This window comes from Lissotriton helveticus, chromosome 5_1 (assembly GCF_964261635.1).
Source record: "Lissotriton helveticus chromosome 5_1, aLisHel1.1, whole genome shotgun sequence".
Lineage (NCBI taxonomy): Eukaryota > Metazoa > Chordata > Amphibia > Caudata > Salamandridae > Lissotriton > Lissotriton helveticus.
Window position 1 is genome coordinate 1,420,123,688 of NC_136065.1, and position 14,928 is coordinate 1,420,138,615.

At 43.1% G+C, this 14,928-nt stretch overlaps 1 protein-coding gene across 5 annotated transcripts in view; it reads left to right on the plus strand.

Moving 5' to 3' along the window:
- AP4B1 (adaptor related protein complex 4 subunit beta 1) overlaps nucleotides 1-14,928 on the plus strand; it is a 329,444-nt gene that overhangs the window by 242,904 nt on the left and 71,612 nt on the right. For all 5 annotated transcript variants that reach the window (XM_078644400.1, XM_078644397.1, XM_078644396.1 and 2 more), the window contains one exon: nucleotides 9,700-9,907. In XM_078644400.1, the coding sequence (XP_078500526.1) occupies nucleotides 9,700-9,907 (208 nt within the window). The remainder of the gene's footprint in view (nucleotides 1-9,699; nucleotides 9,908-14,928) is intronic.

Here is a 14,928-nt window from a genome sequence, read left to right on the forward strand (position 1 = left end):
TTCTATGTTTACAATATCAGATCCGGGTGTTAGCATCACAAAAAAACACGGCATAAAAAAAGCAAGCGGACTGCGTTTCCGCCAGTGACCAAGGATACTTCGTTATCCGAAACGCGTCTGACAAAGGCTACAAAAAGACCTGCTGAACCACGAAATCAGGTGTCCGTTTCCCTTTTCTCTGAGGCATTACCGGCTGTAGTGCTAGAGACTATCAGGAGCAACATTGTTTGTGTGTGTATATATATATATATATATATATATATATATATATATATATATATATATATATATATATATATATATATATATTCACTGAAAAAACCACAGGTTTCACAACAGTTATAGTTAGGAATTAGCATTTAAAAAACCTATTAAATTCACTGAAAAAACCATAGGTTTCACACCTGTTATAGTTAGCTGGAAGTTTTACTCGCATAAAACCATTGAAATTTCCACGTTATAGTTAGTTGGACTCACTATAACTTGCGCGTGCAATGCACTGCTGATGACATCACATATTACATCACTCATGACATGGTCAGTGACATCACTCATGACATTAGCGCTATTGCCGCGAACGAAAACAACATTGTGACGTTTTGCGTAACCGCGTGATGCGTCATATGACGCACTGCGTAAGCGCACCCGGAAGCACGCGAGCGCATACGATCGCGCAACGTCCTGACGTGCTTACGCTAGGCACGCCCCGGGGCACGCCCGTAGTCGCGCCCCAGGGCGCGTAGCGTAAGCGCGTCGGGTCATGTGACCTGAAAATAAAACTTTTTATTGCTTCATTTCACTTTTGGTTTCCTAATGATGTAAGGCCAGGTCATGTGACCTAAAAATAACACTTTTCATTGGTTCAGAACAGTTTTCTTTTCCAAATGATGAAAGACCCCACCTTTTTTCCTCATTCTACCTTTGTGCTTTGAGAGAGGTAGACCTGCAGTTATTTCAGTAGAAAATGGCTACATTAGCTGCAGCTGCTGGAGCTTCTGGACCACCACCACCACAAGTACCACCACAACTTCACAGTGGTGGAGATCAAGAAGAGGAGGAGGATGAGGAGGAGGAGGAGAGGAGATTCGTCCGAGAGGACAATATTACCTACAAACCTAAAGAGCACATCATCTGGCAGTTTTTTTCAATCCCCAAGGACAAAAAAAAAGTAAATGCGCCTAAGGCAACCTGCTTAATATGTCATCAGGAGCTGTCAAGGGGGAATCCCAACAAAAAATACTCCTTTGGCAACCACACCATGATCAGACATATGCAACGGAAGCATCCAAATAACTATGCTAGGGCAGAGGTCAGGGAACTGGCCAGAAACCCAGTCCAATCTTCTGCCAGCACCTCCCAAACTAATGTTCCTACCACATCGGGACCGGAAGTTAGGGAGATGTGCTCCACCATACAAACAAAGTTTTCCAATTTTAAAATGGTTTGTATTTTTTGTGGACAAACAATATGCTATGGAGAGAAAAGCATCACACTTATTAACCGTGCTTGGGATAACCACAAGTGCCCAAGGAAACATTTTTTTTTTTGCTCCTGTTGAGCCCTTTAGAATTCTCTGTTTTTTGTTTCTCCCCTTAAAAAATACAAAAAAAATATAAAACTGTTCAGAAAAGTAAAAAAAAAGTAAAAAATGTTCAAAAAAACAATAAAAAAAAATATAAAACAACAAAAAGAATAAAAACAACAGTTCTTTTTACAACTACCTCTAATGTATTAAAAAAAAAAGCAACTTATTTGGGAAACTCTGTCATGCTTTTTTCTCCATGGTACGCTCCCCGGTACGCGTACCGGGGCACGTAACAGTCGCTCCCCCCGGGAAAATTCGTTTTCAGCACCGGGGCCCTTTTATGTCCCCCACATCAAACCTAGGGGGTCAGGGGGGTCTACCCTGCCCCCTTTTGGTTATTTCCCCCTTTGTTTTTGGCCCCTCTTGTGTCTCTATCCTACCGAGACACAAGATGTAAATGTAAATGTAATTGAGCTTATATAGCGCACAGCTACCCGCAGTGGGTGTCCCGGCGCTTGCTTAGGGAACCCTTCCTGGTATTCCCCTGTGAGATAGCAGGGTATCCACAAGGTGAAAGTCAGGCATCCCGCCGCGAGGGGCCGTTGTGGAGATTAAGCAAGCTATTGCCCAGAGTCGCAGAGTGTGAACCCGTGAGTCGAGGAGGCACCGGAGCGAGAATTATCAAGTCCGTGGAATTTTTAGCCCAAGACCCGCCGAGGCGGGGAATTGAACCCTGGTCCAGGACCGATCTCAGCTTCCGGGTCTGCTGCCTCTAACCCCTGAGCCACACTTCTCCACGGCGGCCGCTCCAGTCTGTTTGGAATGTTTACAAACACCCGAGAGCCGATCAGCTTTCCGCTCGCGTATTCGCGGTACGCGCTATTGCGCGCTCCGGTGCGCGTACCAGGGCGCGCTTATAGATATATATATTTTTTTTAACCTAAATTACTCAAAATCCACTGGATCACATATCTTGAGACATAGCAAAGGCACATCGGGCTAACAGTCCCTACAATTTTGCCAAGTTTCGTGGGAATCCATTCAGCCGTTCGGGCTAAAAATGAGTCCAACCGCCCTATGGAAATTAACATGGGGAAAACACGTTTTGGGACCCCCCTTTTATCTCGGCCCCCGCTTGACGAATCCCCCCCAAACTTTCAGGGAAGGAGCGGACCACCGCGAGGCAAATTTGAGGAAAATTACAGGCAGATCCCTCAATCTGCGCCAAAGTTATTCCCAATAGAATGTTGCGGATTCCCTATGGAAAACAATCCTAACTATAACTACCTACTGGCGACCGCCATTAGGTAATATATATATATATATATATATGTATATATATATATATATATATATATATAACGAAGTATCCTTGGTCACTGGCGGAAACGCAGTTTGATCATTTACCTATTTGGCCCGTGAACAAGAGCACACAGTGCTTGAAACGCGTTGGGCTTTTGGCAAAGATTTTGAAGGGGATTTAAAGGCTGCTGCACTGCTGTCTGCCATTAAAGGCTTCAACTTCCATGCGAGTGGTGTCTCCTTATGGGCAATCTTTTTTAATTGATGTATTACGGCTCGCTCGGTCGCGGAGGCACCCCGCTGCTAAAATGCAGATCCAGTGTTGGGCAAATACCGAGCACGAAGGAGCAAGGAAGGTCGTGTGGTAAGACTGTATAAGTGTCAGAGGTGGCGGCACTTGTTTCCTCTCCAAACCCACTTGGAGAACAATTAAGGACATTAATGGCAAACCGACACCCACTGGGGATTAATACCGAACAACTACAAAGAACAGTATGCCTTGGGGCACACGCCCACTGGGGCGGGACTTAACGTAATTGAAAGGAGCATTGTGCAACCGCCGGTTTGATCATTTACCTATTTGGCCCGTGAACAAGAGCACACAGTGCTTGAAACGCGTTGGGCTTTTGGCAAAGACTTTGAAGGGGATTTAAAGGCTGCTGCACTGCTATTAAAGGCTTCAACTTCCATGCGAGTGGTGTCTCCTTATGGGGAACCTTTTTGAATTGAGATATATATATATATATATATATAGAGATAGATATATATATATATATATATATATATATATATATATATATATATATATATATATATAAGATTGTCGTCTGACAGCAATTCCAGCCAAAAAAAAGACGAAGCGAACCCAGTAATGGTGCGTGGTTATTTTATTAAGCTCAACACCAATCCGCCATGACGCGTTTCGGCCCAACGAGGCCTTGATCACATGACAGCGTCAAAGGGGCAGACCTCCTACTTTTAAAGTGCAAGATGCCATTAATTCATAGACATAAAAGAACACTTTCACTATGTCGAAATATGTGAACTTGGCGCAGTGTGGGATTTATACAACACCAAAATAGAGGCAATTTGTACCCCTAGTTTTGCACATAATATAGAATTCACTCATAGCAGCAATTTAGAATAATTATAAAACATATAAATATGCTATAATATATAAATACTCCATTTCATTGCTGATATAATTCTAAAAGCCATCCAAAATTAATATTGTTCCTACAAATAAGGCTGAACTATGTATGTAAAATATCTCCTGTATAAAACAATGTAAAACTAGGAATATTTACACAAGAAAGCCAGATTCATTAGAGTAGGTCACATGGATGATAAACGCATTTCCTTGAATCTAAATAAGAAAATTCGCTTGATACTGCCCTAGTGGGCAAATAAACCTGAGTGTGCAAAATTATGCTGTGCAAGTCACATCTCATAAATAATGGCAAAAAAGATCAGTGCTACCAGTGATAAAATGTAAAAGTGATATTAAAATATATGATTAATACAAATGGGTGTAGAGAACAGCGGTTCAATATATTTACAACAGTACTCATACTTAAAGTGCTCATTTCCTACTTTATGCTGGCTATTGATTCAATCATAGATATGTAAAACAATCCTCACTGGCGTTGAGACCATTGGGCGTTTTGGTATCGAGCAATATGATATGCCTGGTTTCTAGTTTGCGCAACTGGGATTCTCGGTCCCCTCCCCTCCTCTGGGGGGGTACTGTGTCAATAACATAATATCTCCACCCAGTTGCGTTTTTACCATGACACTCTTCAAAATGACGTGCAACGGGGTACGCCGCATCCGTAATGGTGATGGCCCTTAGGTGTGGTAGGATCCTTATGTACACCTGTGGTCTCGTACTACCCACGTACCGCAGACCACAGGGACATTCCAACACGTATACGGCGTACTCCGTTCTGCACGTCAACTTATGTTTGATCTTAATTGGATGAATATTGAACGGTGTCATATATTCAGTCTTGCTCATTCCATTCCTGCAAGCCTTGCAGGTTGAGCATTTCAAAAAGCCTCTACTACTATCCAACCACGATTCCGTGGTTCGAACTTCAGGGCTACTGGAAACCAGGCTGTCATTCATCGATCTCGCTTTTTTGTAAGTTATGCTCGGTGTCTTAGTAACCAAATTACCAACAACCGGATCACTTGTAATGAGTGACCAGTTGCGTTTCACAATCCTGTGAATAACCTGATGTTGGTTACTGAACCCAAAGATAAGTCGTGTCTCACTTGCTTCTGAGGTGTTAGGCTTGCTTTTACTAAAGACAGTGGGAGTCAGGAGTTGCAATCTATCGTGGGACTTGGCTCTGCTCATTGCCCTGTCTATAATCTGAGTTTGATATCCTCTATTTATAAACCTGGCTTTGCACTCCATTTGTGCCAATCTGCATTCGATATAACTGCTGCAAATCCTCCTGATACGAAGCATTTCCCCGTACGGGATGCTCCGTATCAGGTGCACCGGGTGGTGACTGGCGGCGTGCAAGACAGTGTTCCCTGCAGTTGGCTTGCAGTATAATCTTGTCTCCAATTTACCATTGTAGACAAAAATCTCCATATCTAGAAAATAAATGGAAGTTGCACTGATGCTGCTGGTGAACTCTAAGTTAAGATTGTTAACATTGAGCCCTTCAATGAACTCAGCAGCTTTACTTTCTAGCCCGTCCCAGATTAGGAAGAGGTCATCTATGTACCTCATCCATTTTTTAACCTTTGAGTTCAGGATGGTACTGAAGTTGGGTATGAGGACCTGCTCCTCCCAGTATCCCATATGCAGGCAGGCATAACTGGGAGAAAAGCAGGCCCCCATAGCCACTCCCCTGATCTGCTGAAAAAGCTGGTTAGAAAACAAAAAGTAATTATTCTCTAGGCACAAATTGATCATAGAGACAATCATTTTGGTATGCTCGTACAGGCATGGTGGTCTTCTGTTTAAAAAATGCTGTACTGCCTTTGTACCATCCCTGTGGTAAATATTCGTACACAGGGATGTGACATCCAATGAGATTAGTAAGTAACTAGGTTCCCACTTAAAAGTAGATAATTTCCTGAGCAAGTCCCCTGTGTCCAAGACAAAGGAAGGTACGTTTTTAACATGCTCCTGTAAGAAATAATCTACATACTTGCTGACATTTTCAAGGATGCTATTACGAGCGGAGATGATGGGTCGACCTGGTGGCTGTAAGCTGTTTTTATGAATTTTTTGAATAAAGTATATTACAGGTGTTTCTGGACATTCATTTTTCATATACTTATATTCGTCCATAGTTAGTAGACCCATACTTCTCCAAGCCATTAATTTGGAGTAAATGTCATTCTTTGCCAACTGGACTTCATTGGGATTGCTCCTTCTTTAACAATCACGATCGTTGAGCTGGCCCAGCGCTACTTCCATATACATTTTGCGAGGCCATACCACAACATTTCCTCCTTTATCCGATTGCCGGATGATGACATTTACATTGGTTTTCAATTTCTTGATCAATTTGTGATATTCCATGTCTCTGTAATTCCGTCTCCCAGTAGCATTAGTATTTTTTAAGAACAGATCTTTCCGCTCTAAAGATACTTTATCATGGAACATGTCCAGATTATCCTTCAGCATTAGTGGGCAAAATTTCGATTTGGGTCTGAATGGTGTAGTGACTGACACTAATTCAGATCCCCAGCCGGGGGCAGACTGCGACTGTGATACATCCTCTTGTAGTTCTAGTAACTCCTGTACCAGAACTGATCCAGAAGTCGGTGGACTAGATGACACAATATTGGGCCCTGCTGTCAGAGTTCTGTCGGATGCTTTGTGCAGACAGTGATACTTTTTAAGTTTCAATTTACGCACATACTTAAATAAATCGATTTTCGTACCTGCGTAATCAAAGCCACTCCTGGCACTGAATGAAAGGCCCAGCGATAATAGTGATGTTTCTTGCGGGGTGAGCACAATATCCGACTGGTTCACCACCGTCTGTGCATCGGCTACTTGGAAACTTGATTCGGTTGCCATTGTCTCTGTTGTTTCTTCTGCCTTCCGCCTGCATTTCTGACGTTTGTTGCACCGTCTCCTTTCTGTGCGTTTTGGAATTGTTGGTTTGTTTGCGGCAGCACCCTGGACACCAGAGCGAAGGGTCTGTTTTCGATCCTGTTGGACCACTTCTAACTCTTGTGCCAGAGTGAATTTAAGAAACCCCGACCTCTGGCAACGTTTTAACTCATTATCAGATTCACTGTGCACAATTGAACTCCCCTCCGAGATTGATGAAGCCTCCGCCGTTGCCGTGCTATTGGGTAGCCCAGATAGTGCTGGCGGTCATTTTTTGTCGGGATTTAAGGTTATCGTACTTCTTGGAAAAAGTAAAAATTTGGCCGTGTTCGTAATCTAGGCAATCCATTTGGAATTTGAATGTTTTGCGCCTCATGATAACATCCTCTTCTCTCTTTAGTCTCACAACCATTTCCTCCCGATATTTGACTGACTCGGTAGTTTTTCAATTTCCTCATTTAACCTGTCTATCTCTGCTAGGAGTTTCACTCTGTCACTCTCCGCATATTTGATGAGGATTTCAATTAACTTGCGGGATGAGTCTAAATTGCATTCAGCCCAGTCCGATAACATCCGAGGGTCTGGGTTCTCGTAAGATGGGGCTAACATTATCCTCAGACCCCGTGGCACCCTTCCGACCTCCAAGTACCCCGTCAGGGAGCTATGCTCCCACCACTTTGCCTGTTCGGATTTACAGCATTTTTCCAACGATTTGAACAGATCCTTTAGATTGCTATGGGGTTCCTGTGCTGCACTTGATGATATGTTGAGGACTTGTTCCCCAGCCGGGGAATCGGCAAACATGCCCTTCGCTGCCTCTACATGCCCCCTTAACGTGTCTGCGGACATGGTGTGTGTTTGAGCAAAATCACTGTTTAAGCTGTTCCGTCCTTTAAACAATGTCAAGCGACGGCAACTCGCACACTCCACACGGGACCTACTGCAGAGTTTAGACGGCTTGTCATGTACTAGCGGTTCAGCTCCCGTCCGTGACCAGCTAACGCCGACTTCTAACCTGGAACTGCTCCGACAACTTCCCCCGCCTTGCAGTCAGAACGTCCGCTCTCCCGGGGTACCGGCGGCTTCTCCTACATATATATATATATATATATATATAGTTATGTACTCACGAAGAATTTGACAAAGCTGGCTTCTGCCTAGGCGTAAACCTCACTAGCATCGTGGAGTTTTCCCACCATTGATGGTGGCGAAATGCAGGGACCTTTTGTGGAATGAGTTTCATACCCATAACTCCAGCCCAATCCAGATACCGTTTATGTAGATGAAAGAGCCTTTACTCAGGGAACAAAAAATGGTGACCGGTTAAGAAACTGCTAAGCCTCATTAGTGGTAGAAGACGTTATACAGCTGATAATACCAGATATAGTCAGCAGTTGACGAGGAAACTCTGAAGCAGGCAGCAAGATAATTGGGACATTGTACTTTGTAGTGAGGAGGTCAACGCAGGAGGGTTGTAATTCAGGATGGTTTATTCATGAAGATAACAAGTAGTAAAGTCCAGAACATCAAGTAGTTAAGTTGTATAACAGAGCCCCACCAAGAGCTGCCTGTCAGCTGCTCAGCCCATGACCAACTGTCGCTCCACAGCACACCAGCTCCCAACATTCCGAGGTGCATCATCAATCACCAACATTCCAAGCAGCACTTCCCACAAACACACTGGCTGAGCAGGAGGTGTACATTGGATAACATTAACAATATGCTGGTATACAGATATGTCCAGGATAGAAGGAGTAAACTACATAACCAAACAGATGCAGGATACTACATACTTCTTACCCGACTACCAAATTACGTTTTGATAAATACTCAATACTGTACTGCAAGTGACAAACTAAACATAGTAAACGTAAGTGTGCAGGACTAATAATGCAGTAATAGCTACTTATGATTTCTTTAGACCCTCCCAGTCTGCCAAACGTGGAGGTTGTCTGGTGATAATTTTACAATCTGTCTCAAACCCCAAGCAGAAATCATCAAACTATGGTACATTTTAAATCACTAATTGTTGGTGATTATTAATGAAGCACGACTGGGCAAAGAGAGCTGTTGTTTTCTCATCACTTGATAGTCCCGTTAAGTTCTGGTTGTTATTTTTGAATCAGTTTGTCACTCTTACGATAAGTGGGATATGAGCACCATCTAAGGTGTATCAGCAAATTATCCCGGGTCAGCTCTACTACGATGTAAGTTGTAATGGATCTTTTGTACTAAGAGACTTCATTGTGGAAATCAGTCCCATGGAGTAACTAGATAAGTTATCTGTAATCATTTACTTTAATGCTTACAAAATGTTCATTTGTTTGGAGGATTTTTTTTTAATCAATGTAGCAGTGTGCAAGCGACATTACTAACTTATGTTTGGTTACCTTTACTACAAGTTGCCGATTTTTTTAAACATATTTTAAACTTACTTTTTAACAGCATTGTAAAGGCAGTTAGCATTGTATTAAATTAGATTGTTTGTTTTAAAGGCATGAGGAGAAACACTGCGGACTAAATGCATGCAGAATCTGAATTAATGTCTGATATTCCGAATTTACATTACGGTTAATGCCAAGCACATTCTCACTGGGCGAACATTTCAAACCTAAAATAACATTTTATAAACAAGTTTGAATGGAGCAAAGTTATGGATTTAAAGTGAAATGCACATCTACACTTCGTCGAATGATTGTACAACTTTAACCTCAGTTGTGTTTTGCTGCTGCTTGTGATGTTTTCAGGTATAGAGTCAACAGGATTTTTTCTTTGCCTTCCTTAGGGGAAGCAGGCATTGATATGGCTCCTGGGAATGCACGGAGAAACCATTCCCAATGCGGCTTATGTGCTGGAAGACTTTATAGACAATGTGAAAACAGAGACTTGCCCATCAGTAAAGATGGAGCTGCTTACTGCAGTGCTGCGGCTTTTCCTATCAAGACCAGCAGAATGTCAAGATATGCTTGGCCGTTTGCTTCATTTCTGTATAGGTGGGTACATTCACAAGTGTATTAAAGGCAATAATCCATGGCCACTTCTCAATCCAAACTCAATTTAATTCTATTTCTCCTAAATTACATTTTTTGCATCCATTAACTTAGGTCATGAAACCTTGAAGGTAGACCAGAAACTTCACACGGCGCTCACAACAGAGAAGCAATTCTCCTATAATATGGATAAAATGTTGACTGGGCTTCGGGTCTCCATGTACTTCTGTAATACATTGCCTTTTTGGTTTCTGGAAGGATTGCAATTTCAAAAATGGTCTTCCTTCCCAGATAGTTTATATGCTTTACAGAACTCCATGTAGCTTATATCAAGAGCTACTTTTAGGGAAATTGATAGCCAACTGGTGTCCTTGTTTTAGGCAGGCAAGAGGAGCAGAGTGGGTTAGGCTACTAAAACTAAACGCAGAAGAGGGAAGACTTGGGTTTCCCTACATAGAATTGTTTGATATTGCAATGAATCTCCGACATGATGCCAAATGGTGTACTGATGACGACAGTTGGGGGGGAAAAAGCACTTCTGGCAAGCGTGCCTGGTGCAGAGAATCTGCTGATACGTCTAATAGCAGGAATCAAGCAAAGTATAGCAGCAATCAAGCAGGGTATGGAAACCCATGGTAAAGATGATCCTACATACCCCCACCCCCCCTTTTATTGGAAATTGCCAATATAGTGGGTACAGCTTTTTCTGACAATAAGAAGTAATATGTCCATGGCGATGTGGAGAGAGGGAGGGCGAGAGATGCTGGGCGACTTGTATCCATAAGACAGTTGCCTTACTTTCCAGAAAGTGCATGAACAGTTTAGTGTATGTCCAGGCCAGTTCCTGCAGTTTGCCAAGCTGAGCAAAACGACCAGGGACATATTTCCCCTCAGGCCCAGAAGAAACAAACACTTTAGAGGTTTTGTCAGATATAGGGTCATCCAAGCATTTGGTCTCACACCTGTACGGGGTGCTAAAAAACCGATAGAACCCAGGTGGTCATAACAGCAAAATCAAAATAGGAAGAGGACATACAGGAACAAGAATAAGAATGGAGTAAGGCATGTGCTCAGGGGAGGAAGGTATCCAGTAATGTTCAATTCAAGCTTGCACATTTCTGTCTATTGCATTACCAATTTTAGGCCCCTTTGATAATGCATCACCAAAATTTTCTGTCCACCAACACATTGTTAATCCATCTTTCTTTATTGGCCGACTTAATTCTTTATCGGTCCGGCGTGTAAAATTTCAAGTATCCGATTTTCCATTGCAATGTAATTATACATCTTTTGGACAAAAAGGGAATCTACCTCTGCAGGCGGTAATCATTTGTTGTTGTTTAAAAACTAAAGAGGGTAAACATTTGCACTTACAGTCGGGCTTTTCTGTCATGTGAGTGTTGCAACTTTCTTTGAAAAATAACTTCAGAAACTCTGAAAATCTTGGCGTCATCTGTGCAGTCTTTGTGTGACACTTTTGGTTTGCTTACTGCTTAAAATCTGATTGAAATATGTAACAATCTCATAGGTACTCACTCTCCCTAAACCTTGGGTCATTTGTGCACATTGCAGTTGCCTGAAGGATTTTGATTCATTGTACTTCAGTCTTTTGTAAAGCAAAGTGTGCTGGTTTTTAGCTGCCTCTAAAGTCTTTGGTTGATATATTCCTTTGAATACGGATCTTCCTTGTGGATCAGTATTATGCCAAAAGCCAGAATAACACAAAGCAGCGTTATCCCTTTTGGTAATTCATTGGAAACCTATGCTGATTGCATCGAACAGTTCATTAAGTGTTGAAAGGGGAAGTTTTTTACTCATTTTGCCTTTTCATGAGTTAAGCTCAGCTACACGTCACTCAGCTGCTGATTAGTCTAGCTGTGACTAGAAGCTCTTGGTGAATGTCTTCAATTGTTTGCGCTCTGTCAAGAAGAATGTGGTAATATCATACTTTGTCTCTGAACACCACATCATTTGCTTATAGCCCCCCTTCAAATTTCTGCCTCATCTGCAGGTCACAATTTGAAATTTTAATGCCAGTCTGGAATCTTGCACTTTGAAGTACTTTGGAGGCACCATACTTCTCATTGTATTTTGGATACATTCATCTTATGAAGTGCGTAAGTGGGCAAATATCATGCATCCCTATTATAAACGTGTCCTCCCTGATGACAGGAGAATGTAAGAGAGAGTACAGCAAGTTCTTACCATGAGAAGATGTCTGATAAAAACTCTCCCACTTTTGTCGATGTGTACCATAATATGGCTTCCATAGTATTTTGGGAAGCAGCTAACCATCTCTGGTGCAGTTGAAGAATCTTGTGGGTCAATTCCTATCTTTGGATTTTATTTCAAATGTTGTAATTTCATGTTAATCCTCATAGTCTCTTTAGCCGTATGAACCAATTTAAGATGTGCTCTGTGTCGCTCCCTTTCATTCCATATAATGTTCACTGGGTGCTTAGCAGTGCTTCCAGTATTTCCTCCCTGTAGTAGTCATTGGTAACAATTCTTCCAAGTTCTGATCTTAATTGCTCTTGGGTGACTCCAGATAGTATTTAACCACTAATCTAACAATGCTTTTAGTAGCTTAATTGTGCTTTAAGGGATGGGCTTTATCATTCATGATGCTATGTAGTTTTAACTGCTGCCAGTGCTGCATGACACTGGGGGTCTTACTTTGACTCCGGTTGGATTATTCTGTGTCTTGTCGACGAGATGAAATCCTTCCTTTTCATTTTGATAGTTCCTCCAGAACTATCTTTTCTCGCTCCCGAGTACACTCCCTTGGCCGTTTGACAGTGTGTCTAGTGGCATTTCCTTCTGTCCCTACTGGGAGGATATCATGCAATATTCCCTTGATGGTTTAAATATGCTTTCTGTGGATTGATGCTCTAGCACTTCTGAAGGCTTTCGTATAGTACTCACTTAGTAGTTCAACAGTCCTTCAATGGTATGGTTCTCTGTCGATTCTTGGGGGCTACCTTATAATACTCCCTTGATGGTTTAATCCACTGGGATGGTACTCTGTTGCTCCTTGATAAATGTCATACAATACTACCTTGGTTGCCTAATATCTGAAAGAGACACGTTAGTGATAGATTCCTTACCTTAGAATATCTCCAGGCGTCAGACTGGATCCGGAAAGTTTTCGCTAGCAGTACCTCTGCGCATCAGTAGGTGGCGTCGTGCAGCTCCACGTCCGTTGCTGGCGTCGTAAGCACCGAGATGACGCCACGGAGACTACTTAGGCGCCACCCAAGCGCGCTGACGTCAGTTCTTTCTTTTTCCGCGCCAGTATGCGCAGATCCGGTTACAGCACGTACCTTAGTCTCTTTTTGACTACCTTTTTTGGGACTTTTGTCTCTTGTGGTTCTTCTCTGGTGCACGTAGGGATGCTTGGGTTTAAGTCCTGCGGGGCCTGACGTCGCAATATGTTGGTGGCAGACCCCCATGACGTCCGTCTCTACTGCCTGGAGCGCAACCATGACTCCCAGTCCTGTTTGGACTGTCAGGCCATGACCCTGAAGGCCTTGAGGGAGCGACGCCGGAAGTTGCTTGAGGGAGCGACTCCGGAAGTTGCTTGAGGTTCGGCACTCGACCCAGCGCCACTCCCGGTCCAGGGGCCGTTTTAGGGAACGCTCGCGGACCTCCATCATTGCTCCTCGGGCTCCAAGTCTTCACCCTCGGATTCGGGTAAGAGGCGACACAAAAAGAAGTCGAAGAAGCGTTGTCGCTCTCCGACGTCCCCCAGTCAGTCCCCGGATGTGGACGAGGGGGACAGGGGTTCCGCCCCTGCAGCTCCTTCGGAGCCTGGGAGTCCCGCAGCCTACCCTCCTTACCCGGGTCTGTCGGCGACTCCCGCACAGGTGCAAGAGTTTCTTGCTGCCATGGACCACCTGTTTAGGCCCCGGGCTCCCGCCGGTGCGCCTATAGGCCCCTCGGTCCTGTGTCAGAATCCTGCCGGACCGCCGACTCCGCCGGAGGCTCCGGCCCGGCACCGCAGGATCCTGCACCGTTGGCTCCGGCCTCGGCGCCTCAAGGTCCCACACTGCTGGCTCCATCCCCAGCGCCACCCTCTGCTCCGCCTGTACGTCTGGTGAGCGCTAAGGTAAAGATTGACTGTGGGGAAGAAGATGGAGCCACCCCACCTGTGAGGAAGTGGGGTACATTATTAGGTGTGGTTGTGCAACTTTACCATATAATACACTTACCGAACCAGGCTTTGTTTTTTTAAAACCTCTGGGTCAACCCTGGGTAGCAAGGCTTACACAAAGGAACAAATGTAAATCATTTAATCTGCACCAAAACAATTGAAGAAGAAATACACAAGACACTTAAGAAATACAACACCAATTTATAAAAGTAGACTTTATTTTTAGACACCATAACAAAAAAGATCCAACAGAGGGTTCTGTAGAGATAGATTTGACAAGGTATAGTAAATGTTCACTTTTTATCGAGCCACAAACGAGCATTGGCAAATTCCACAAATTTGACACTTCGAAATTGTTCACTTAAAAGTTTGGGCTAGTTGTATTGCAGTAGGTTAGAGTTACTTTGGCTGACCAATGTACCTCTTCGCCAGTGAAAATGTATTACCAATGATAGAATCCTCCGGAACAAGCCGGATACTATCATCCAGAAGACAAAATTCCAAGAACAAATTCTTGATTTCGTAGAATGTATACAAGTCCTTTCTAGCAATGCTCTTATTACCCCCTTACGATTGCTCCTGGTATCCCCTAACCTCTCATTGTACTCTAGTTATTTTTTCCATATTGTGACAGTGCTGTAGTTCTTTAGGCACAATATGGCTCAACAATACTATGACAAGCTACGCTAATGGAGATAAATATTTCCTGCATAATATATAATAGATAGGTTTTATAAAGGTTACAAGGTAAAACATTTAATGAATATTATTGTGACTAGTATCTAGCATAACTAAAATAGCTTTGCATGTCTGTTTCATTATTTTTCTGAATTGGTATTTGGAAGGGGAGTGTTTAGCGTGTCCCTGCCAA